At 40.6% G+C, this 22,771-nt stretch overlaps 1 protein-coding gene across 2 annotated transcripts in view; it reads left to right on the top strand.

Moving 5' to 3' along the window:
- Positions 1-22,771, top strand: part of RNF38 (ring finger protein 38) — a 91,162-nt gene that overhangs the window by 3,913 nt on the left and 64,478 nt on the right. The window contains exon 2 of one of the 2 annotated variants that reach the window (XM_048931021.1): positions 7,773-7,857. The exons of the other annotated variant lie outside the window; for it this stretch is intronic. Coding sequence (XP_048786978.1) covers positions 7,773-7,857 — 85 coding nt within the window. The remainder of the gene's footprint in view (positions 1-7,772; positions 7,858-22,771) is intronic. 2 annotated transcript variants of the gene reach the window in all.

Genomic DNA, 22,771 nt, shown 5'->3' with positions numbered 1-22,771 from the left:
ACAGACGCAGCTCAGTTCATCACTAATAACAGATAGTCAATAATTCTGTGTACTGTGCTGTACCAACTCAGAGAGATAAATGTCATGACAGTTCTCTCTTTTATCTGCATGATTTTTCTTTATCTTAATGACAGTGCTACAACACTTACCTTTCCATGTCTATGGCAAATCCCAGCACATGGCTATTTGAGCCTTGAACTGCTCCTTTCCAAGATTCTGAAGAAAAACGTAAGGAAGGGGCATATTTTGTACTCTTACTGCATCACACAGATTTATGCTTTAGGACAGGTGCAAAGACTGGCATTCTGTGATAGAAATTTCACAGACGCGTGCAGAGAAGAATTCTTACCTTCTCACAAAAAAAAGTTTAAAATGAGGAGTGCTTCATAAGAATAATGCTAAACATGTCTGAGCTTTGCAAATCCTTGGAGGAAAAAAAAATAATGCTCAATTTGAGAAACAAAGCAAAACAAACCATAAGAACTATTTATTGCATTTTTATGTTTGTTTTCGCTGCTTATGTAGCCTTTTTTTTTTTCCTTCTCTTTTTTTTTCACCCACAGCATTTGCTGGCAAAACGAAATCCACACGTGTACAGAATCTTTTCAAGCCAAGATTGGTGGGGTTGCTTTTGTTTTTTACAAAGATGGAATTTAAAGCTTTTTCAGCCAATGAGCACTGCAGCTTTTTCTCTTAGTTTTTGCACCTTGTGTATTTCAAGTGGTCCATCACATGGTATCTGCTTCTTATCAGAAGTTCAGACAAAAACATGGCATCTAAATCTGGGGGTTGCCAGAGTGAGAGTTTGAGGCAGCATATGAGTGACCTAACAAGGATGAATGAGGACTGCTGAAGTGCCAGAGAGCACCTGAAGAAGTTTGGACTAAGAACTCCCTTTGCACAAGTAGTCTGATAGGATGGTGCTGCTTTTTTGTCTTTGATTGTCAGGGATTGTCTCTTTGTTTTTGTTGTGGTTTAGATTTTATTTTTAATATGTTCTGGTTGCATTCTTTTGTACTTTCTTTGAAACATTTTTTTTTTCCTTCTTTGTGTATGTGAAGTGTAATAATAAGTAATCACTTGGACGCTAGTCAGAAAACATTTTTCGTACTTGAGGGGGAGAACATTGTTGTTCTTTGTGGTCTGATGAATTAAGATAAAATTTTCTTTTTGAAGTTATTTGATGTGTAATGTAGAGCAAAGAAAGAACACTTCACTTTAAGGAAAGACCAGGAAATTGTTTTTGACTTAGTAAATCGTAATTTTTTCAAGAAGTGTTTTGGACAAGCACAGTGTGTGGCATGTCAGTTTCCTGGGCTTCTCACAGGCATGTGTGTGCCTCAAACACTTCTCCGTGGATCTTCCCCTATGGAGAGACTGGCATTGCAGCTCTGACCCCCAGCACTCCTTTCTACAGGAAAGTGCTAGAGGCTTATGTTTATGATCTGCTTGGTTTCTTGCTCTGTGAAGATTTGTCTCTTGGGCATGTGTATGCTTCTGCTTTTATTATGAGCACGTGCAGCCCACTGCAGGGTTTGAACTGCATTTTCTTTTTTTTCTTTTTTTTTTTTCTTTTTTTTTCTTTTTTTTTTTTTTTTTTGTGCCTACAGGTCTACATTTTCAAGTGTTTTTTATTCTCCTTCACATAACCTGTTCATGTGCCTATTTTTGGAGCTGGACTACTATAGATCTTCTGTTTTGCATTGCTTTTCACTTTTCACGAGTCGATCCAGCAGCAAGCCACATGGGAGTAAGTTTCCATTCTTGTGGAAGGAGTTTTTATGCTGATTAAGTAATAGGAGATCACTGAGCCTTTGGCACTGAAGCCCTGGACATCTGTGATCCTTGTGGTTTGTATGTGGTTTAGGACAAAGTTCCTGAAGTGTGTATGGCATGACATGAAAACTGCTTTTGCAGATGATTTTAGGTCTGGAGCAGTTCCAGAAATTCTTCATGATTTTTGGAGGCATAGGACTATATACTTATAGCCATTGCAATGAGAAGTGTATTGAAAATAAGAAATCTGTGACTGTGCTTATGAAATAGCAAAGGAGCTAACCATGGTACATTCAGCATATTTCGAAGGAGTGGGAGTGAGGAATATACTTGATGCTGTTCTTGGTGGGTGCCTGCTGGAGTTGGACTTAAAAAGTCAGAGAGAAAAACCAAGAAAAATGTTCACTTTTAAATTAGAACAAATACATATGTTTAAAACATTGAGTCTTTTGTGTCCAGAGGGTCTTTCACTTGCTGTGTAGTGTTTTGGTGATCATCCATTATGCTAAGCCACGGACATGCATACATAAGCCCTTGCTTAAACCAATAATCTGCAACAGTTCTGGATTAAGGAGATGTTAAAAGAACCTCTCCCCTCTCTTTTTTTCTGATTTTAAATGAGGTCTTATGATGGAAGAAATTTGGTGATGCTAAACAGCCCTCAATCTGTCTACTGAATCATGTGCATTCTGAAACCTGCACCAGACTTCTCAAGAGAAGATATTCAGGCAGTCTCTAAATTCATGGTATACTGATTTTTTGCTACTTTGATATCTTTTTTTCTTTCTCTTTCTCTTTTTCTTTTTTTATTTTCTTTATTTTCTTTTTTTTAACCTTTCTTTTCTACAGTAAGCTACCAAAAGTGATAATGAAGAAGGATTTCAGCATTAAGGAAAAATATATTAAAGGACTTGCTGTATTTTAGCTGTTTTTATTAAAAGGGAGATAGTGAATATGAAGAATTAGGGAAGAGTTATGAGAAGGGTAAATATTATAGAAGTGATGTAACAACTGTGACTAGTATGGAGTCACTTACAGACTTGAAAAAAACGCTCCTGTTGTTGAGCAACACATGTGTCTGGTGCTACAGCAGTCCTCTAGCTAGTTCACAGATTGTAGAGTCACAAAATGGTTTGGATTGGAAGGGACCTTGAAGACCAACCATTTTGACCTCCCTGCTGTATGTTGCCAGGGCCCCATCTAGCCTGGCCTTGAACACATCCAGGGATGGGGTACCCACATCTTCTCTGGGCAAAGATGACACCAAGCTGTGGGGACCACAGTCATTGAGCTGGAAGACAGGTGTGCTGCTCAGAGGCAACTTTACTCGCTGGAGAAAAGGGAACCTCATGGCAGTCAACAAAAGCAAGTGTGAAGTCTTGCAGAGGAGTTGATTGACTCCAAGGAAATGGAGGGGCTGCAGGGCCTCCTGCAGGGGCTATTCCTACAAGTAAGAAGCTGCTGTGCTGAAAGGCATATACTGGCTGTGTGGGGTGAGCTCACCTGGGGACCCCAAGGTAACGTAAAGGCTGCAACATTTGCATTAAGAGGGGAGGAGGGGGGGACTATGTTCATTCAGCCTGGAGGAAAGATGTCTCAGGGGAGATCTAAGCGCCTTTGCTCAAGTGAAGACAGAAAAGAGAGACCAGACTCCTGCAGACTGGCAGGATGAGAGGCTGGCACGCTTCTTTCCCAAACGCTCAAAAAAAAAAAAAAACCCAAAAAACCCACAACCAAAACTGATTTGGATATAAATGCTTTTGAGAAAAGCATAAATAGCTGTTTGTATTTAAATCAGTGCTGAAAGCAGAGCTTTCTGGTTGATGTACAAATGTCTGTTTTCTTCTCACTGACAAAAGCATGAACCTCTCTTATTTTGTTTACTGTTATTTTTGTAGGGGATCTTGAGACTGGTCTTCACTGTCATACTTGGGTACACTTTCTCAGAAGGTGTCAGCTAAATGAATAAAGAGATTTGTTACTAAGTAATGGAACATGGGGAATTTTTGTTATTGTATTCAAGGTGTACCAGTGAAATCAGTGGAAAAAAAGAAGTGTAGAAGTAATTTGCTGACACAGTTTTGTATTTGTCTATTAGCCTTTACATAATCAGTATCTGTGATGTAGTGGCTCTATGAGCACGCAAATCATCCATCATGTTTTTTGAGGGAACATGGCATGAACTGTTCTGTCAGTAACACACAGGAGCACAGCAGAAATGGAGCAAAGAGCAAAAATTCTGGTATGTGACCTCCGCTGGCTGCTTTCTCATGTAAGTATAGAGAAGTCTTTCAGCATAAAGCTGCCGTGTTGCTCTTTTAGTCCTGTTTCTGTGTAAATACCCACTTAAGTTGTTTGGTGGAGACTTCTGAACCTTCACAAAACTTGTAAGAAGTCAGTGGTCAAGTGGCTTATGAAATACCGTTCCCCTGCACTGTGATGGGCGGCAGTGCCATCCCATCAGGCCTACAGCAGGCAGCAGGCCTATGGTTTGCTTCCAGACAGCAGTGTGGAACTTCAGGGCAGGGGAAGCTGAGGAGATTGCGAAGAATTGCAAGGACTTAGGGAGAAGCTGAGTTATTGTGGAGTGAGAGCACAGAAATACAGAACAAAAACCCATGGAAACCAGGCTTTGTTGGTTCAGCTGTTCATGTAACAACTGATTTTGTCTCAAGATCAGTCTTAGAACTTAGTGTTGAATAGAATTGAAAAAGTTATAGTTGCCCAATATTGTTATGGATTGTTTAATGTGGATTAGCTGCGCAGCCAACTGTGTCTCTTGTTCACCAGCTGCACAGAGGCTGTGTGGCAAGGGTAAGTGAGGCCAAAAGGGGAAACCAACATTCTGTGGAGTTCTTCAGTCTCTAGGCTGGGGCAAAAGTGATCTTAAAGCATTTTAAAGCAAAGGCTTCTGCCATTTGTACTACAGATTTTCTTTTACATTGTGTTTCTCTGTCAGATTTTTGTTTGTCTTGGTGCATCTTTTGGATAATATGTTTTTTGTTTGGGGCTGAGAGGAACTACATTCCAGATAGCTTACTTCTTCCTTAACTTAGTGTTTCTCTCTCTTCTGCTGCTTTACCCTTCTGGCCTTTTTCAAGTATAGTGGTGACAAACAGGGCAGTGGCCAATGTCTAATTTTCTGCATCAAAAAGCAAGACAATAAATCATTGTAGCATTGTACAAGACAGGCTTTGCTTTCAAGGCACTGTGTCTTAGTTTTGGAGACCTTTTACATCTGCAGGGATATGCAAGTTTAGGAGAATAGTCAAACAAAAACATATCAAAATGGTTTTCCAGACAACTGTTTTTAACTTTGAAGTTCTAGGATAACCAGTGAAGATTTTACGTACGCTGTAGACAGCCATAGGTGCAAATCCTCAGATAAAGTTAATGCTTACTGCAGTTAAGCTGATATTGTTGAACCTGTCTGCCTAGAGGCTTTGGTATTGTCTGACATCTTTGGAGTAACTCTGTAGGTTTTGTCACTGCTATAAAGTTTCGTGATGTTAATTTAATGAGTGCAGCTAAAGTGACAAATATGCTATTCTCAAAGAGGAATGTGGCTTTAAATTGCTCATTCTGGGAGAGTTCATCCTGTTCTGAGAAAGAGGATAAGTCACTGATGAGAACATCTTGACCTGTTAACACCAGTGCTCTTAAGTTATGGGCATGGTGTACCTGGAGCTTCACTGCTCAAGGAGTACTTCTCTGTTCTTTTGTGTGGAATGCCAACTCATAAGTGTTCAAAATTTGAAGTTGCTAATGGCTACATTTTGTGTTGAAAATAGATTTCCAGCCATTCTGGAAGCATGTGGAACCTTTCTGGAATGCTCAAGCTTCTTCATCCTGCAGCCCCTGTGATGATGAACTTATGAGATGGTTTCCTCAAAAATATTTTTTGGGTTTTTGTTAGTTTGTTTTTGTTTATCTTGCTTTGCTTAACTTCTTCTGTTGTGGCTTTGGTGCCACTTGTGTCCAAAAATGACAAGTCATAGTTTTACCTGAGTTGATATCCTGTCTCCCCAGGCTTTTCTTCTAGCTTCTGCTCCTTCCTTATTTAATTAAGCTTCTCCTTTTCAAGGCTACTGCTAAATTTGAACAAATTTCAAATTTTAATAAAAATGCTTTGGTGGGCTGAGCCACGCCTGTTGCTGACCACTGTGTCCATCATTCTATGTCACACTAGAAGCAACATGGGCATGGGAGACTTATGGTGTAGCAGTGAGAACATCCACGCCTATGGATGTCTGCTTTTTCAAGGCTGTCCTGAGATACTGATGGAAAGTATAGTTAGCAGGCTAAGGCTGAAAAACCATCTCTGGGAGACACATTCCTGATGTGATTCTGAGTTCTGGTAAACAAAAGACTATGTTGTGCAACTGCTTGGAGTCTCTGTGAGCAGTTTGTACTAAAACTCTGGCAAATCTGGACTTAAAACTTTGTATTTATGATGTCAATATAGAAGATTTTTGTATGTGAAGGAAACTGCTATGGTTTTGAATATATGTATTGTGAAAGGAAGGGGAAGTTGATTTTGTTGAGTGTATATGTTAAAAGGAAATGTAGCAATTTGATGTCTGATTGTGTCTGAACTCCTGGCATTTTGCTCTGGATGTAGCATATTGTGTAGTGAGAAATGAAGTTCTTGGTTTACTCCCTTTCCCATGCAATGCAGATGTTTCCTTCCAGAAAACGCTGTGAAACAGAAGAGATGTAGGCAGATTTTCAGGATTGGATTTGCTCTGCTGTCCGCAGAAGAGCAGACACAATTCTCCTCATAATCAAGAACACTCACTTTTCAAGTCAAATGTCATGTGTTGATTTAACTGTTTATGCCTGCATTAACGGAGGTGTGTGTTCTTATACACCATTTCCAAGCCTGTACTTGGAAAGAGGAAGGCAGAGGTAGAAGAGATATTTCCTATAGACTTCTAGAAGTCTACAGGAGCTGAACTGTGTTACATGAGGGGACCTACTGGAAAGTCTCCTCTGGCTTTTGGATATTGCTCTAAGGCTTTTGAGGTAGGAGCTACTGGGAGTAAATGGTAGTGCTCTGAAAGGAAGATGGATGTCTCACAAGTCAAACTGTTGTTACCCATTCAAATTCTCCTTTAAATATACCTTTCTGTTCAAAATTCTGTATTTTCTCACTTGTTTTTATTACTGTTGTTAGTGTATTGATGCTCTTGAGGAAGGGTTGGGACTTCAAAACATTCACAGCGTCTTAAGTTCTAGCCATTTTTTTTTTTTGCCTCGCATCTTTTCAGTTGTTCACTTGATAGTGCGGACAAGCGCTCTGAGCGCGCAGGAATGCCCATAGGCAGGCACCCAAACTCACTCGCTCCAGTGTATAAAACAGTAATCTCTTAAAGATCTTACGGTTTATCAGTTGTTACTTCCTTGCATCGATGCATTATTTAAATTGTGAAAAGAGGTACTGCTAGGGAGGAGACTGGGCTTTGCGGCATCCTGGATTTGTGTGCTCACTGCATTGTAAATATTTATGAAACTATATGCAATATCCAACTCTGCTATGTGATGAGTTGCTGCTGAGGCTGGTTGACTTGGCTACAGAGCTGTTTCTCTTTCTGTTCTGCACACTACTTCATGAGATTTTTGCTCTGACTCAAATATTAAAAGTAAACTAGGGCACTGTATGTAAGTTTTTAAATCTGTGTATGTGCATTGCTCCTAAATGTTTGAGCCCTTTGTTATGCCCTCATTAAAAATAAAAGAGGTAATGTATTCAGTTGTGTAGAGGTAACAGCTGTCTCAATCAGAAGGACTTAGTCACTTAAAATAACGGCTTCAGTTGAGTAAAATTGCAGTACCTTTCTTGTATGATTGAAGTCTTCCTGTGTCTAGTAGAGTTTGAACTAAAGTTGGTATTTTTGCTGTTAAGCTGCTAGATGTACAACTGAAAACTACTGAGCTATGCAGATATGTCACAGGTACTGGCTGACGTGCATCTGTGTTGCTGCTTTTGCTTTCAGATGTTACCATCAGTATCAGTTGGCGCACAAGGAGCTATGGTAATGGGAGTATTTGGGAGAGCTGGGTCTTGTGTACTTGAGAAAGGTAAGAGTGTGATGGGGCTTGGGGATACATGATGGAACAGAGAGTGAGTGACAATTAGCGAGGAAAATGAGCTATGTAGCTAACTAAAGAGTTGAAAATATGAGCAGATAAGGACCAGCAACTGCAGAGAAGGAAACAGTGAGAAATCCATTAGAAAGAAAAGTGAGCTGAGTATTTCCATAGCCCCATACTGTATTAGGAGATATGAAAAAAATTCCATAGTGCGAGTACAGTTCCCTTATGCAGAATGTAAAATAATAAAAGCTATGGAAACTGAAGTGTGCAGAATAAGGGTTATCGTGTGCAGTGCTTTATTGTGGCCTGTAGTATAGAGACTCGGAATTATGATAACCAGTGCAGGCAAACCTTGTCTGCCTGTATGTGCTTGTCTCTTTGTTGGCTGCACAAGGAATTTAAGCTCGTAATTTTTAAATAATTCTAAGACAGATGCTGGAGGAAACACAGCTAATTTCCATGGGGTGTCCTGTGGCTAGATGAGATATATGTAAAGCCCAGTTCGTTGTGTTGTGTGTGATTACTGAATGATGATTTATGCCATTTGCTTCCTAGAGAAGCTGTACAGCTAAAAAGGGTAATGTAGTTGATCCCAAAGGGAGGTGTTTCTGGCCTCTTCATGCTGTACTTACATCTAAAATGGAAAATGAGTTGCCCTTATTTTAAATAAAGACATTTGTGTACTCAGTAGAAAAGGACTGTGAATCCTACTGAGGCTCTTTAGATTAGTCACTAGCCAGAAATCTTAGGATTTCTATATGCATGTGAATTTGCCATGGGTGGGAAAATCTGGAACTGTAAAGAAAATGAAATAACCACATTCAAAAAGAAATGCAAACCAAAACTGTTCGAAGTTTGACAGATCCTTGAAGATTGAGATATCGTGCCTTTTGCTTATGGCTTGGGGGATTTGAGAATTTTAACTTTTCCCCAGGCTTACAGAAAGTTTTTCTGTTTTTGTTTTGTTTTTCACACAGTAGACAAAAGCCTCCTGCAAGTGTTACAAAGAAATAATCTGGCTTTATACACGGAATGCGAGTGGTGGAATTCAGTCTGATATATGATTTGCAACTTATGAGTGACCTGATATTCTGTCACTTTATAAAATTGCTGCACTTTGTCTATTTTTCTGTAAATGCAGCGCATGGATTTTTGTGTGCATTTTCTAAGAACATTTTAAGTGAATTAGATCTAACCAGTCACTGTCTTGTTGTCAAACGCTTAGAGCTGTGATATTCAGAATAAACTTCATACAAAAGTCATGTCCATCTGGAGGACAGAAGGAGCTTTGTTACAGGTTTTCATGTCAGAACACAGGTCACCCAGATGGCTGGCAAGAGCTGAGAGTAATAATCTTTGCTCATCAGTGAAACTGTCTCTCTAGAAGTGTGTGTGGCATTTCTGCATGAGGAGGAATGGGAAATGACTTCTATCCTTGTGTTTGTAGAAAGGTACTCCTTTTCAAGGGGCATTTGGTTCGCAAAGCAGAAAGGAATGGTTAAGACCTTTTGTTTTTGCAAGGATCAGCTGTGGTTGCTTTAGGTAACACTGATGTGTGCTATGGTGAAAATCTGCCACTGTCTCAAGCCATGTGAAGTCATATCGTAGCTTATCCAAGATATTAGTATCTTTTGAAGAAAACTTTATGAAGCACATTTTTCACTGAAATGAGTCCTCAATGGTGTGAGGTGTTTTCATAAGCTCTGGGGTAACTGATTCCTCCAGGAGGCTATTACTTTGATGATGGACTGTCTTCACAGTAAAGAACACTGTCTGCATCTATTTCAATATTAGGCAGTCTCTTTCTTCAGATTGAGCATGGGGCTCTGTTGAGCAAAACAGAGGAGGAAGGTGAAATCAGGATGTGCTGCCAGAGCTTTTTTCTTCTTCTAATCTTGGAATGTTTGACTGAAATCATTTGCGTTAAGGCAGCTAAGGCTGGCTTTGGTCTTGTTAGGGTTAGTAAAACATTTGTCTTCTTTTCTGTGCTTTTTCTGTAGTTTGCATTGTTAAACTCTGAATCACATGTCCACCCCTTTATTAACCATCTGGAAATAGTGTAAAGATTGTCATGAAAATTAACCCAGTTTCTAAGACTGTAAATTTTTGCTCACTTAAGCTGCAGCTGGAGCAGCAGAAGAAGCTGCCCATTACCCAGCTTCTGTCCACCTGTACTAAGCAAGATGAACACTGACATTAGGTGTTAACTGAGGTAAATCTTTGTCTGGGTTCACAGGGCATTCTTACTGATGCATACCTGTGATATGTGGGGCAGGTTGGAAGCGTTTCCCTCAGTGTTAGCACTGCCCTAGAATGTGATCAAGAAATGGAGCAAAGACCTTGCAACCAGTTGTCAGCCTACCTGATGACTTTTAGGCGGCATTTGTTTTTGCCTGCATTTGTCCATGGGACCTACTGAGTAAATTATGAGATGCCCTGAGTAACAGAGGAGGGTTGATAGCTACTATGAAGTTGAATATAGAAATGTATTTTTTAACAATCTGAAAGATGATCTGCTGTAACTAGTAGTGCCTTTGTGTAGTTGTTAGGGTGCCGTTAGCATATACAGATTACATTTCAGACAGATTCACAAAGTAAATTAGAGTTTTGCAAAAATGTTAATGACACTTGTTTATATTTTGTGTGGTAGGGAAATATGTGTTTATTCACTATGTAGAGATAGTAGAGACAGAGATAGCATCAGTGATGGGAGAGAAAGAGAGAGAGTAATTGTCAGCAATTCCTTGCAGCTCTATAGGAATGCAAAGTGAATGAAAAACAGTGTTTAAAATTACTGCACAGATGGAATGATCTCAATGTGCAGATAATGTTTCTCTGAATTATACCTTCATTCATGTGATTCAGTTTGTGCATGAATCAAAGTCTGTCCCTGCTGTTTGAGTAATCCTCACTGTTCAGAAGGCTGATGCTGGAGCCCTATAGCTGTGCAGATAGCGATCCTTCCTGCCTCACCCCAACAGTGCAGCAAACCACAAACCGGCAGACATCAGCCTTGGATGTCGAGTATAATTGTTGCAGGGTTTCACGTGGTTTGCTCAGGTATCTCTGTGCTTCCTCTTGTGCCTAGTGTAGGCATATACGTATTTTAGGTGTTTTTTGCCTCATGTTTGATAGGTGAATATGATGTAAGATGTTCTCTAAGCATGTGATGAAAATCAAATAGCTTTTTTATCTTACAAGTAAAAAGCAGGAAACCTAAATTAATAATATCGCCCAATAGCATGTCATCATTTCACATAACTGTATTCATTTTATGAATACACATAAGTGTATTCATTGTATTCACCTTGTCAGAGAAAACCAAACATCTGATCGCTGACCACACATTTTTTTTGTTTTTGTTTTTTTTTGGTGGGTTTTGTTGTTTTTGTTTGTTTTCCTGGTGAAGCTGCTCATTAATATCATTTTAGCATTACATTTATTTTCGTCTTAGAGTGCACTCTCAGAAGCTGTGTAGCATGACTGCCAGTACTGGATGGAAACAATTTCCTGTTAAAATTGGGAGAGTTTCCCATCATAAGAGAGCTGTTCCTGTTATGAAAATAATGTAGAAAACATTGGCAGTTAGACAAGTGGGGATCTGTGTGCAGAAATCCAGAGTATAGCTTAGTCATTTTGCTCTAAGAGAATTACCATTAGATGTATTATTAAAGCAGGATAATGATAGTACTTGAGTTGCAAAAGCTAGATTGTATTTTTCTCTTCTAAAGATCTCTTGAGAAGAGAAAATCTTGATGTAGGACCATTAGGAGCATTAAGTGGAGCATTCTAATACTTTCGATGGCTTACGAGATACTTCCAGTATTGGGGAGTGCTTTAATTGCTGCTTCGTGTTGGGCTCTCTTGAAAGGATGCTTTGAATTTGTAAAATCCCACTGTTGGCAGAAATGGGAATCTTTTAATATCAGAGAGTCCCCAGGTTGAGCTTGTGTCTGGGAAGTAGTGTGAAAACCTCCAGTTCCCTTTTTCCTCATGCATAGTCTTGGCTCTACATATCCTTGGCTGTTCCCTTGGTACTGACATCCTTGCTCCTAGCTGTGCTCCTAAGAGTCCATTCCTAAGAGTCCAACTCCTCTTAACATCCATCCCCTCCAGGTGACTTGAGGTGTGAAAACAAAAATGTCATTTGCAAAAGGTCTACCTAATCTTTTTGTTCATTGTGTTGTTCTGTAGTCATTTTCTCCAGACTTAACTATGTCTGCTGCTCTTTTTTTCTAGTTTCAGTTCCCAGGTACCTGAGCACAGAAGAATCTGTCAAGTACTGAGTATTAAGCAATTTAAGCAAATATGGCACTTGGTTGTATTCCAGGAAAATCATGGGCTTGCTACCTTGCTCCCAAACCAGGAAATAATGTGTCATACTTTATTCCTTCCTAGGTCAAAATGTTTTTACCTAAATCACTGTCATTCTTAGAGAAGCTTTCTTTTGCAAAATGCAGCAAAAGAAAGTGTGAAAAGAAGAACTGATAATTAGGCCAACCTCTCAGAGAGTAGGAGCGCTGTGTAGATTTTGTCTGATCTCATTCCAGAACATTTTTGCTGCCCTGCTCAGGCACCTGTCAGTGTGATAGCACTTCTTCATCAATGATAAACTGCTTCTGCCCAATAAGCTATACAGTATCTGTTAATGAGCTTTATGTTCTGAGAGGAGTTGCTGTTGGTTACAGTGGCTCTGCCCCTCAGTTGTGCTGGGGCAGCATACAAGTACTGAGTGCTGTGCAAGACCTGGAACCTGTGTCTGAAGGGATGTTTGTTGAAATTGAACAGTATTTTGTGGAAAAATTGTTCTTACTTAATCAGTCTAGGCTGAACCATTCTGCTTCTCACGGTCCACAGTAAATGCTTGAGAGCTGGATGCAAATGAAGCACAAACCAAGTAATTCTTTTTGCCCTGTTTCAGCTTCAGGAACACCTTTTCAGGGAAGTCGTGTTAAACGTATCGTGTTCTGTGGACTGGACCTTTTTTTGAGGCATGCTGAGTAACTGTTCTCTGACTAAGTTCTGAGTGATGCTCATGAACTGATAGTAAACCATCTCTCATCAGTGCTGAAAAGTCCAAATCCGTATATTGTCTTTTCTCCCCCCCAGCTTGTTTCATTCCTGTTTTGTGTTTTGAATTACAGGCTCGCAAGAATGTACCTTTGAAACTAGTAACAGACCTTGAGTGTAAGGCATCTTCAGTCTTGCTCTGTAGCTTTTCTTAGCTTTTCTGCTAACTTTGAATGTTTATCTGCAAATTCTAACCAAAGCAAAGAGACTGTTTCCATTAAAAAGAGTAAGAAAGAGGAAGATTTTGGTACACAAGTGTAGCTGGATTTATCTTCATCCTTGTTTGGCTCTTGGAATGGGATTTCATCTGTCACTTTATTTCCTCTCCACTCCATGTCTTAAGTCCTTTAAAAATTCCCAGTTGTTATCTGTCTTTTGTGTTGACCCCAGGTTATGTCTGACCTTTATAGGCTAGAAAGCAAGAATTGCACTAAGCTTTTAAGTCTGTTCAATATTGCAGAACCATGCGAGAGAGGTGAGCAGAAATGCTCCTTCAAGGAACAGCTCTGCCCACTTTGTTTTGCATGCTGGTGTGTCTCTGTGGGACTGGCTCAGTTACACCTCCTGCATTCCCAGTACTGCCAGCTCCTGAGCAGAGCATGGCCTGAGGATGTCCTGGAAATGTGGAAGCATTGCCTGGCCAGGATGGCAGAGCTGTGTGGCAGAAGTGGCTCCCTCTCTCCTTGTCCCCTGTGGATACTACTGCTGGAATCCCAGAAACATCTCAGTAGGTAACCTCACCATCAAACCAGAGTGTACAGAGCTGTAGCTTCACTGGCGCTGAATGGAGACTGGATCTTCAGATGCTTGCTCAAGTGGAGTGGGTTTTGTGAGAGATGCTTCCAGTTGTGTCCTGTACTCCCACTTCAGCTTGGGTTTTTCTACCTTGCTTTGGAAGTTTGTCTTCTGCCCCCTATCTAAAACAGCTTGTATCTTCTGAAATTAGCAATACCAAGAAGTACGTCTTAAGTTGGCTGTGTTTCTCTTTTAAAGAGAGAACAAAAGAATCATTTCCATGCAGTAATTATCCTGAGAGCTATGTAAGTTCCTTAAATAAGGTTTAAGCAATGCTATTGTGGAAGAACTCCTGAATGTAATAGAGTGTGGCAGTGACACACAGTGGGCAGTCTTCCTGCTCTAGAAGCTTTGGTTTTCAGAGGCAGGTAAATGCGTAATGACAATGTGCTCATGAGTATGTTGGCTTCTAATTGGTGTGGCATCATGAAAGGGGGATGGGTCAAGCCCTTGAGGGCTTCTGAAGAGGTAGAAATACTGGAGGCAGAGTTCATGTCTCACAACTGCAGCTGAGGTGGTAGAAGGAAAGCAGAAGAAAAGCTGTCCCAGAGTGCTGCTGCACTTCATACATGTCATGACCACATCCTTCTTGTTTCTCCAATAAGCCTCTCCTACAGTTCAGAGCTTTCTGACCATGACACCTACTCACTGCCCAGCTTCAGAAATGGGTGAGTATTCAGTCACCTGCTAGATGCGAAGGTTGTAGTGTCCAATTGGAATAATATTAATACCTTCTGTTAAAAGGAAGCCTTCATGTAGCTTATCATTAGTATGCTTGTTCACCTAGGCTACTGGCTGAATGTTTACCTTCGTGTTATTAATTTTGTGTTATTTGGAAGTATGCCTTGAGCTATTATTAATGTCCAGGCTGAAAGAAGGATGAATGAAAGAAGTGAAAGAAGTATGCAGCAGTGAGAGAAGCAGACGTTTTGGTACCAGTGTTGGACGTGACAGTATACCTTACCATTATATTAAATGACTCTGGCACATTTGGGGTTAAGAAAAACAGAAAATTAAGCAGTTAAAGTAGTAGTGCCTGAAGTGGGAGCTCCCAAGAACACTCAGGAAATTTCTTTGCTGTGGTTTGATTTTTGTTATAGCACTCAAAGAGGACAGCTGTTCTGTTAGTTCCTGATAAGCCTTCCTCTGAGAAGTGTCCCTTACTGACTTACCACAGCATGTCAGGGTGATGGAGTAAATGGGATGTCAAGCAAAGTGATGTGCTAAGCAGGTGAAGTTTGAGTGAAACTGTCTTTGAGGGGGGAAAAAAGAGACTTCTGTGAACAGAATTCAGCTCAGGGGTTAGGCAGTTATCTCAACTTTTCTGTTTCTCCTCTTTTTCTCCTGTGAATAACATCTGCAGCTTCTGGTTATTTCTGTTAACTTTTAAAAGATCGATCTTACCTTCAGACATGGAAGGTTAGATCTTGTGATGTGTGATTGTCTCACAAATTGTTATAATCTTTATCTCATGCCAGATACACTTTGTGCTTTTTCCAATTCCTCCCTTATCAAAATTCCTTCTTGGTAATTTCTTTTAGAACATTTGCAAAGTTGTCCCCCTTTATCTTTAAACAGGCCCACAGTACTTTTACTTTTTCCCTTGGTTTGTCCTGTGAAATTTGCAGAGACATTCTTCCCTCCGTAATAACTGACTTTCATGTTGATGACAGTCTTCTGATATTATTATGTCATGTGAAACATTTCCTTCATGAATTTCTACAGTGGACTAACTGACTATGCCCCTCATGTAACTAAACTCTGTATTATGATTGCTGAGTTTTCAGTTTCTTCTATCTAAAACTTGCCTTTATTCCTTCTATCCATGGATAGACAGGATGCTGTAAATGGTACAAATAAAGCTGATGTTATTATTTGCAAATGTACCACAAAGACTTCTGTGCAATGACATTATTTGTGCTGTCATGTAAATGATATTCAAAAGCATATTAAAAACAGAAAAGCTTCAAATATTACTTGTGTTTTGGTTTTAGCGCAATCATTTCAGGTTGCAGCAGCTCTGCTCTCTGTATTCTTGCTTCAGTGCTGGACACGTGGGGCAGCATCTGCAGAGGTGATTTGGATAGATCACAGTACTTCACACTCCCGCCCCAGAGATTTGGGGGTGCTGAGAAATTAACCTGTCATCTCACAGAACAAAAGTTGCTCAGCCTGTTGCCTATCAGAGGTCAGGCTGCAGCTGCCAGACATCCGTGCCATAATCCCAGAGCCTGCCTCTGTTGGGATGGCAGTGTAGGCTCCTCTCCTGTGGTGTTACTTGGTAGGGAGTTATCACGGCAGCGGGCTCTTCACACTGCAGCCCTCAGTAAGTTGTCCATTTGCAGAAAATTAACTGAAGATATTAATTCCTTTTTCCCCCCAATTTTACTAGTGCAGGTATGTTTTCTTAATTATGCTTTAACTTTTTCTAAATTGTGTGTAGTAATACATCTTTTTTTATATGCCCACTTTTCTATCCTCTGTGAATGCTGCTTCCAAAATTATCTGAATCTTAATTAATTTATCTCTACTGCAATTTATTTAACTTTTCAACAATTTCATTGAGGAAAAACAACAACAACATCTACTGTAACAGAGTTCTAGGTAGTCAGCATTTCTAGCACAGAATGCTTTGGACAGCTGTTCCTCTAACTTTTTTCCCATGAAGTCATAAAACAGTTGTCAAAGCAGAGACTATAGCACGTAATGATGCTTAATTACCTTTAAAATACTTTAAGACTTGAAGATGCAGAATGTCTGGGATCTTTGCATATATATCACTGTAGTCATGAGCTTCATGTTGGATCGTCTGCATACAGTTTATAGCTACTGAACTAAGACAAATCTTTCATTATGATTCACAGAAGTTGTTCTTGCTTTCTTTTAAGGCTTATGTCAATTTTGATGACAGTATTGCAGTTGTTTATTGCTTGCTTGCTCATTTTATGTCATGTGTAATTTTAGCCCAAAGAGCTTTGTTTGGGTTTAGTAGAGAGCAATTTCTTCTTTCTTTATTTTTTTTAATCTAATGTTCTGTGACTTGAGTGACCAGTTTGGAGGAGCTCATGAAAAAAATTGAGATGTGAAGAAGCTCCTCAAGACAACATAACCATGTGAAAGAATAATTCTCAAAAAACACATTTTAAACTAAATTGCATATGAATTGTCTGTAATTATTTGTAAGGAAAATAAGCCCATTTATTGCTGTGCAGTGTTTCTTCTCTCTTCTAATTTTATTAAATTAAAAAACAACAGCAACAAAACAACATGATGAGTGTAGTCTTGATTATGAGAGATGGTAGGAAGCAGCACTTTATTTGACTTATTTCATCTGGGTCGTAAGACTTTCTTCAAAAACTGGGAAACTTACTTTTTTATCTATTTCTCATGCTTAGTATTTGTTTAAAAGCGACTTGTTTTAAAGGATTGTCTATAAGTGGAAAAGAATTAAGAAAACATTTCCCATTTTTCCTCCTTTCTCCTATGCTATATATGCTGTTATTATAGTCACAGTGTGGCTTGTTGGAAGTGACCTTAAAGATCATCCAATTCCAAACTGCATGCTATGGGCAGGGCTGCTCCTCACAAGCTCAGCTGCCTAGAGCCCCATCCAACCTGGCCTTGAGTATCTCCAGGGATGGGGCATCCACAGTTCTCTAGGCAGCTGTGCCAGGGCCTCACTGCCCTTTGAGTAAAAAAATATTCTTCCAGTATCTAACCTAAACCTCCTTTCTTTCAGTTTAAAAACATTCTTCCTACCTTGTCTATCAAACCATGAAAAAAGTCAGTCTCCTTCCTTTTTACAAGCCCCTTTTAAGTACTGGAAGGCTACAATAAGGTCTCCTCAGGACTTGCACTTCTCCAAGTTGAACAATCCCAATCTTTCTTCACAGGAGAGGTGCTCCAGCCCTGTGATCATCTTCATGGCCCTCCTCTGGACTTACTCCAGCAGTCCTGCATTTTTATTGTGCTGAGGAGGTACATGGGAATCTGGTACTCCAGATGGGGCCTCACAAGGGCACAGCAGAGGAGAACAATCCCCTTCCTCTCCTTGTTGGCCACCTCTCTTTTGATAAAGCCCGGGATACTGTTTCTCTTCCAAGCTGCAAACACACACTGCTGGCTGGTGTAAAGGTTTTGTCCATCAGGACCCCCAAGTCCTTCTCCACAGACCTCTCAGTGAGTTCTCCCGATCTGTACAGGTATCTTAGGTTGCCCTGACCCAAATGCAACATTTTTGCACTTGACCTCGTTGAATCTCATTAAGTTCCAATATGTAGCTTTATTGAGGTTTTCTGGGTTTCTCTGGATGACATCCCTTCTGTCTAGTGCATCAATGCTCAGCTTACTGTTACCTGCAAACTTGCTGAGGGTACACTCAATCCCACTGCCTAGGTTGTTGATAAAGATGTCTGAGAGCACCAGTCCCAAGATAGACCCCAGGGGACACCATTTGTCATATGTGTTTGTAGGGCTGTTGACCGCTATCCTCTATGCCCATTCGACCAATTCCTCATTCAGCAAATAGTCCGGCTTTCAAATCTTAATCTCTCCACTTCAAAGATGTAGTGTGAGACCATGTCAAATACCTTGCACAAGTCTAGGTGGGTGACATCAGTTGCTCTTCCTTTGCGTACTGGTGCTGTCACCCTATCATAGAAGACCACTAGATTGGCCAGGCATGATCTGCCTTTGATGAGACCATGCTAGCTGTTTCAGATCACCTCTCTGTCTCACATGTGCCTTCACATAGCTTCCAGAAGAATCTGCTCCATGATCAGGCACAGAGGTGAGGCTCACTTTAGCTGACAGTCATGACTTTCTCAGTACGATAGAGAGTGGCTTGGCAACCATATCAGTCAGTTCCTTCAGGACCTTGGGTTGCATGTTGTCTGACTCTGTAGACTTGTATTCAATCTCATCACATGGTCTTGAACTTGCTCTGCACTTATAGTAGAAGAGGTTTTGCTTCCCTAACCACCACCTAGAGATTCAGGGACATGTTAGATGTGGGCAGGCTAACTGCCAGTGAAGAACAAGACAGAGAAATCGTTGAATACCTTGGCCTTTTCCATACCTACTGAGGGTAGATTTGGAGATTTATCAGAGGAGGTACACTCTCCTCAGCCTTTCTCTTCTGACTAATGTACCTATAGAATCCCTTCTTGTCATTTTTCACATTCTTTGCCAAATTCAGTCTCATCTGTGCCATGGCTTTCCTGATCTCACCTCTATATGTTCATATAGCATCCCTATTCTCTTCTGAGGCCACAGATCCCTGTTTCCACTGCCCGTGCATTCCATTTTTATCCCTCAGCTTGACCAGCAGGTCATTCTTGTTCAGCTGTGCCGGTTTCCTGCCTTCCCTGCTTGACTTCGTGCACTGGGGGATAGGGATCTTTTGCTCTCAGAAAGCAAAGAGTTTCCAGCACTGTTCTATTCCTTTGTCCCTAAGGACACCTTTTCAGGTTGTCTCATCCAATAATTCCTTCAGCAGCATGAACTTCACTCTCCTGAAGTTCAGGGCCCTGACTCAGCTCAGGCCCAAATTCCTTGAGATCACAAACAGGGCATGCTCACTGTAGCCCAGATTGCCTCCAATCAATTTCTTTAATGATTTCCTCTGCACTGGTGTGCAGCAGGTCTGGTAATGTTTTTACCTCTGGTTGGTCTGTCTAACACTTGGACCAGGAAGTTATCCTCAACACACTCAAGGAGTCTTCTAGGTTCCTTACATCCAACCATGTATTTTTCCCAGAGGACATCTGGGTGGTTTAAAACTCCCATCAGGATGAGAACCTATAAGTACGATGCTTCCTGTAACTGAAGCAAGAAGACCTCATCAGCAGACTCCCCTATCAGAAGGTCTCTAATAGACTGCAACCACCAGATGTGCTTATTTTTTACCCACAAGCTGTCAACTTGTTTATGACCATTTCTCAAGGGCAGCTCTCGGTAATATATTTATTTCTTAACATCGATGGCAACACCCTAACCCTTCTTTTACTGTCAGTCTCTTCTAAAAACCTTATAGCCCTTGACTGCAGAATAGTTGTGTAATTTATCCTATGTCTCTGTGATAGCAGTGAAGTCACAGTTTCTAACTGCACTGTGACTTCCATCTCACTTGTTTCCCAGGCTTCTTGCATTGGTGTAGAAGCATTTCATCTGAGCTCTCAGCTGTGTTACCTACTTAGAGGAATCCTCCCAAATTCTGCCTTCTGGTTTGAGCAGAGATGAAGGTTCAGTTTCCCTCATCTTATGTGTTATGCAGTCTGTCTCCTCAGGGACCACTGGACAAACAGTCCTTGGAGTTCCTAAGTTTGGCTTGTGAGAAGCAATGATGCAGGATAGAAATCTTAATTTCCTGGCTTTGAGACGCTCCTTGCTTTGTGCCAAGTGGCCTGGTAGAGTGTTATGGTTAGAAACACAGGTTTTATCAGAAGAATGCGATCTTCCTGTATCCATGAGGTAAGATTCTAAAGTTAAATCATCTGAGTGTCCCAGTGAGCTGCCTACCAAGAACCTGTGGAGACTGTAATCTGCTTTATTCTTCCATACTGTTCGCTGCTTCTTGTAGATTTCAGCTGCTTCTGGATGTTCAATTGCTATGCCAGTAGGAAACTCAGGGGAGGCTGAAATCCACATTGCTGTTCTGAGGTCTGCTGTGTGGAGCAATTTATGCATTGCTCTCATTCTGCAGAGTAAAACTGGTGAGTTCTATCAGAAGAAAAATAAATGGAGAAACTGAAGATATTTTTGAAGCACAATATTTGGAATTACTCTAAGATAAATCTGGGATTTTGAATTATTTGCTTTGTAATCTTTGAGCTGTATGGGCAGTCTTAAGATAGCTTTCTAACACTCGTTTGTTATGATGATGCCTTACAGTGTGTAATCTTTTTTACTGCACTTCAGCTTTGCATTCAAATCAGGCACTGGATGCTGCTGCAGAAGGAATAGGGGTGCCTCAGGAGAGCATTTCTTTAGGAACTCCATTTCATGTGGGAAAGTGAGCAGTGACCGGGACAGAGCTTTCCAATAGGAGAATGCCTAGGTGACAGTGAAGGTGGGAAATGCCATGGCAACTGAATTCTGTTCCTGCTTCTGATGCCTAGCATCAGGAAATAAACCATGCAACCTACACTTTCTGCAGGAACTCTTTCCCTTCCAGGATATTCAGTATAATCCTGGGCCTGGTTTTGCAGACATCTGGGTGTGTCTCAGTGCAGCTGAGATTGATGGAAAGAAGTTAGGAAACAAGCCTGCCAACAAGTTGCACTGAGCACTGGAGGATCAGACAGAAAAGCAGGCCCAAATTTGCCAGGACAGGTTTTTATAAAATGGTGTCAGAGACTTATGGTGGACTGGTTAATATCATTGAGATCTGAGGTAGGACCACTGGGGTGTCGTGGTGAGACTCAAACAAGTTCAGTGTTCAGACAGGGCCAGTGTGGTGTGCAGCACTGAGCTTTGAAAGATGAGGCAGAATGGGAGCAGTGAGTGACCCTTCTCTCTATGCAGTGTCCTATCACTGGGCAGGGTGCTGAGGAAACAGAGATTTCCACTCTGTCATAACTCGCAGAGGGGTTGAAAATAGCATTGTGCAAACCACAGTAATTCAACCACTTCCGGAAGTTTGCTTCTCCTTTATATTGTGATTTTGCTTTAGAGCCATTTAAAAGATTTGAAAAACTTCTGCTTTCTTATAGCTATAATACTTATTCTTCTGTTGAATATAAAATCAATGAAGTAGTTTAGAATTGTTTAAAGAGTGTTGCTGACTTTAGTTGGACGTGATTGTTCACATTTGATTTTTCTACTGTGTCCAGGTAAATACCTTGCTCTTCTCCCTGAAGGAATGTAACAAGTTCAATGGGATCTGCGGTTTTTTATTTTCTGTACCTTCCTCATTGGCAGAAGCAGCCTCTTAAGCCATGGTGTATTTGTGAAGATACAGCTGAAGATTGTAGTACCAGGAGACTTAAGGATGCCTGTAGGCCACCAAATGCATCTCTTTTAACATGAGATCGTGTTGCCCCCATGCCTTTTTAAAGTTATTTTATGATCTGTTTAGTAGCTATAAAAGATAATAAAAGGGGAAATACCCTTGCAGCATCTGAGTGAGTTTGGGAAAGGACTTTCTACAGGCTTTTCTTTCACAAACATGGTAAACACATTCTTACTTTTTCTTAGTTTGGTAAATGAGCTGACGGCTATCTTGTTCCTCTGTAGGATCTCTAAGTAACTCCATCTCCTCTGCTAACAGTCATTTGTAATAGCACTGGGTTTAGTGTGCTGCAGAGTCCAGCTAGCATATAACATCTGTTAAGTTCTTGTTCCTGCTTCCCTGATAACAAAGTCTGGCCTTCACAGATGTTCAGGTGACAAAAGCACTCTAGACTCTACTGGTTATTATAAGCAGAAGCAGGTCAGCTTGGCAACAGAAGTGTCATGCCTTTGCCCAAGAGTTCTGAAGTTGCCAAGATGTCTTAGAAGAATAGGTAGCTTGACCTTGGGATTGACTTTGAGTTAATGGTGGTTAGAGCAGAATTTGGGAAATGATCACTTTTGTTTTGGTATATGCTGGCTGTGGCTGTAGAAAACTGAGAGTATACTATTTATCTCCATTTGTTTAGGGAAAAAAAAAAAGGCATCTATCCTTAGGCCATGTCCTTCTTTATTAGTCCTTCATTTTAATGGGTGGCAACTATAAGGTGCTGCAAGATCAAAAGCAGTGAAGGATCCTTTCATGGTCTGTACTTCCAGTTTTCTGGCAGCTGTTAACAGGCAGTGATCTCATTATCTGTAATCATTTCTGATCCACAGCTGGCTATGGCTCCAGAGCTGACACAGAGACTATGTAGAAAAATGATGAGTTAAGTATGTAACTGCACAATGCTGACAGGTGTCCAGAGAGAAGTACTGAGTAATTGCTCTCTGCTTATTTTCATCAAACCAATGTTTGTAGTCTGATATCCCTTAGTTATCTCTTCTGTATGCTGAAAAGTGCTATGTTCACTCCATGACTTGG

The sequence above is a fragment of the Lagopus muta genome, chromosome Z, assembly GCF_023343835.1.
Source record: "Lagopus muta isolate bLagMut1 chromosome Z, bLagMut1 primary, whole genome shotgun sequence".
NCBI classification, from domain to species: domain Eukaryota; kingdom Metazoa; phylum Chordata; class Aves; order Galliformes; family Phasianidae; genus Lagopus; species Lagopus muta.
The sequence above is the reverse complement of the archived record's forward strand: the minus strand, read 5'-3'. Positions and strand labels throughout refer to the sequence as shown.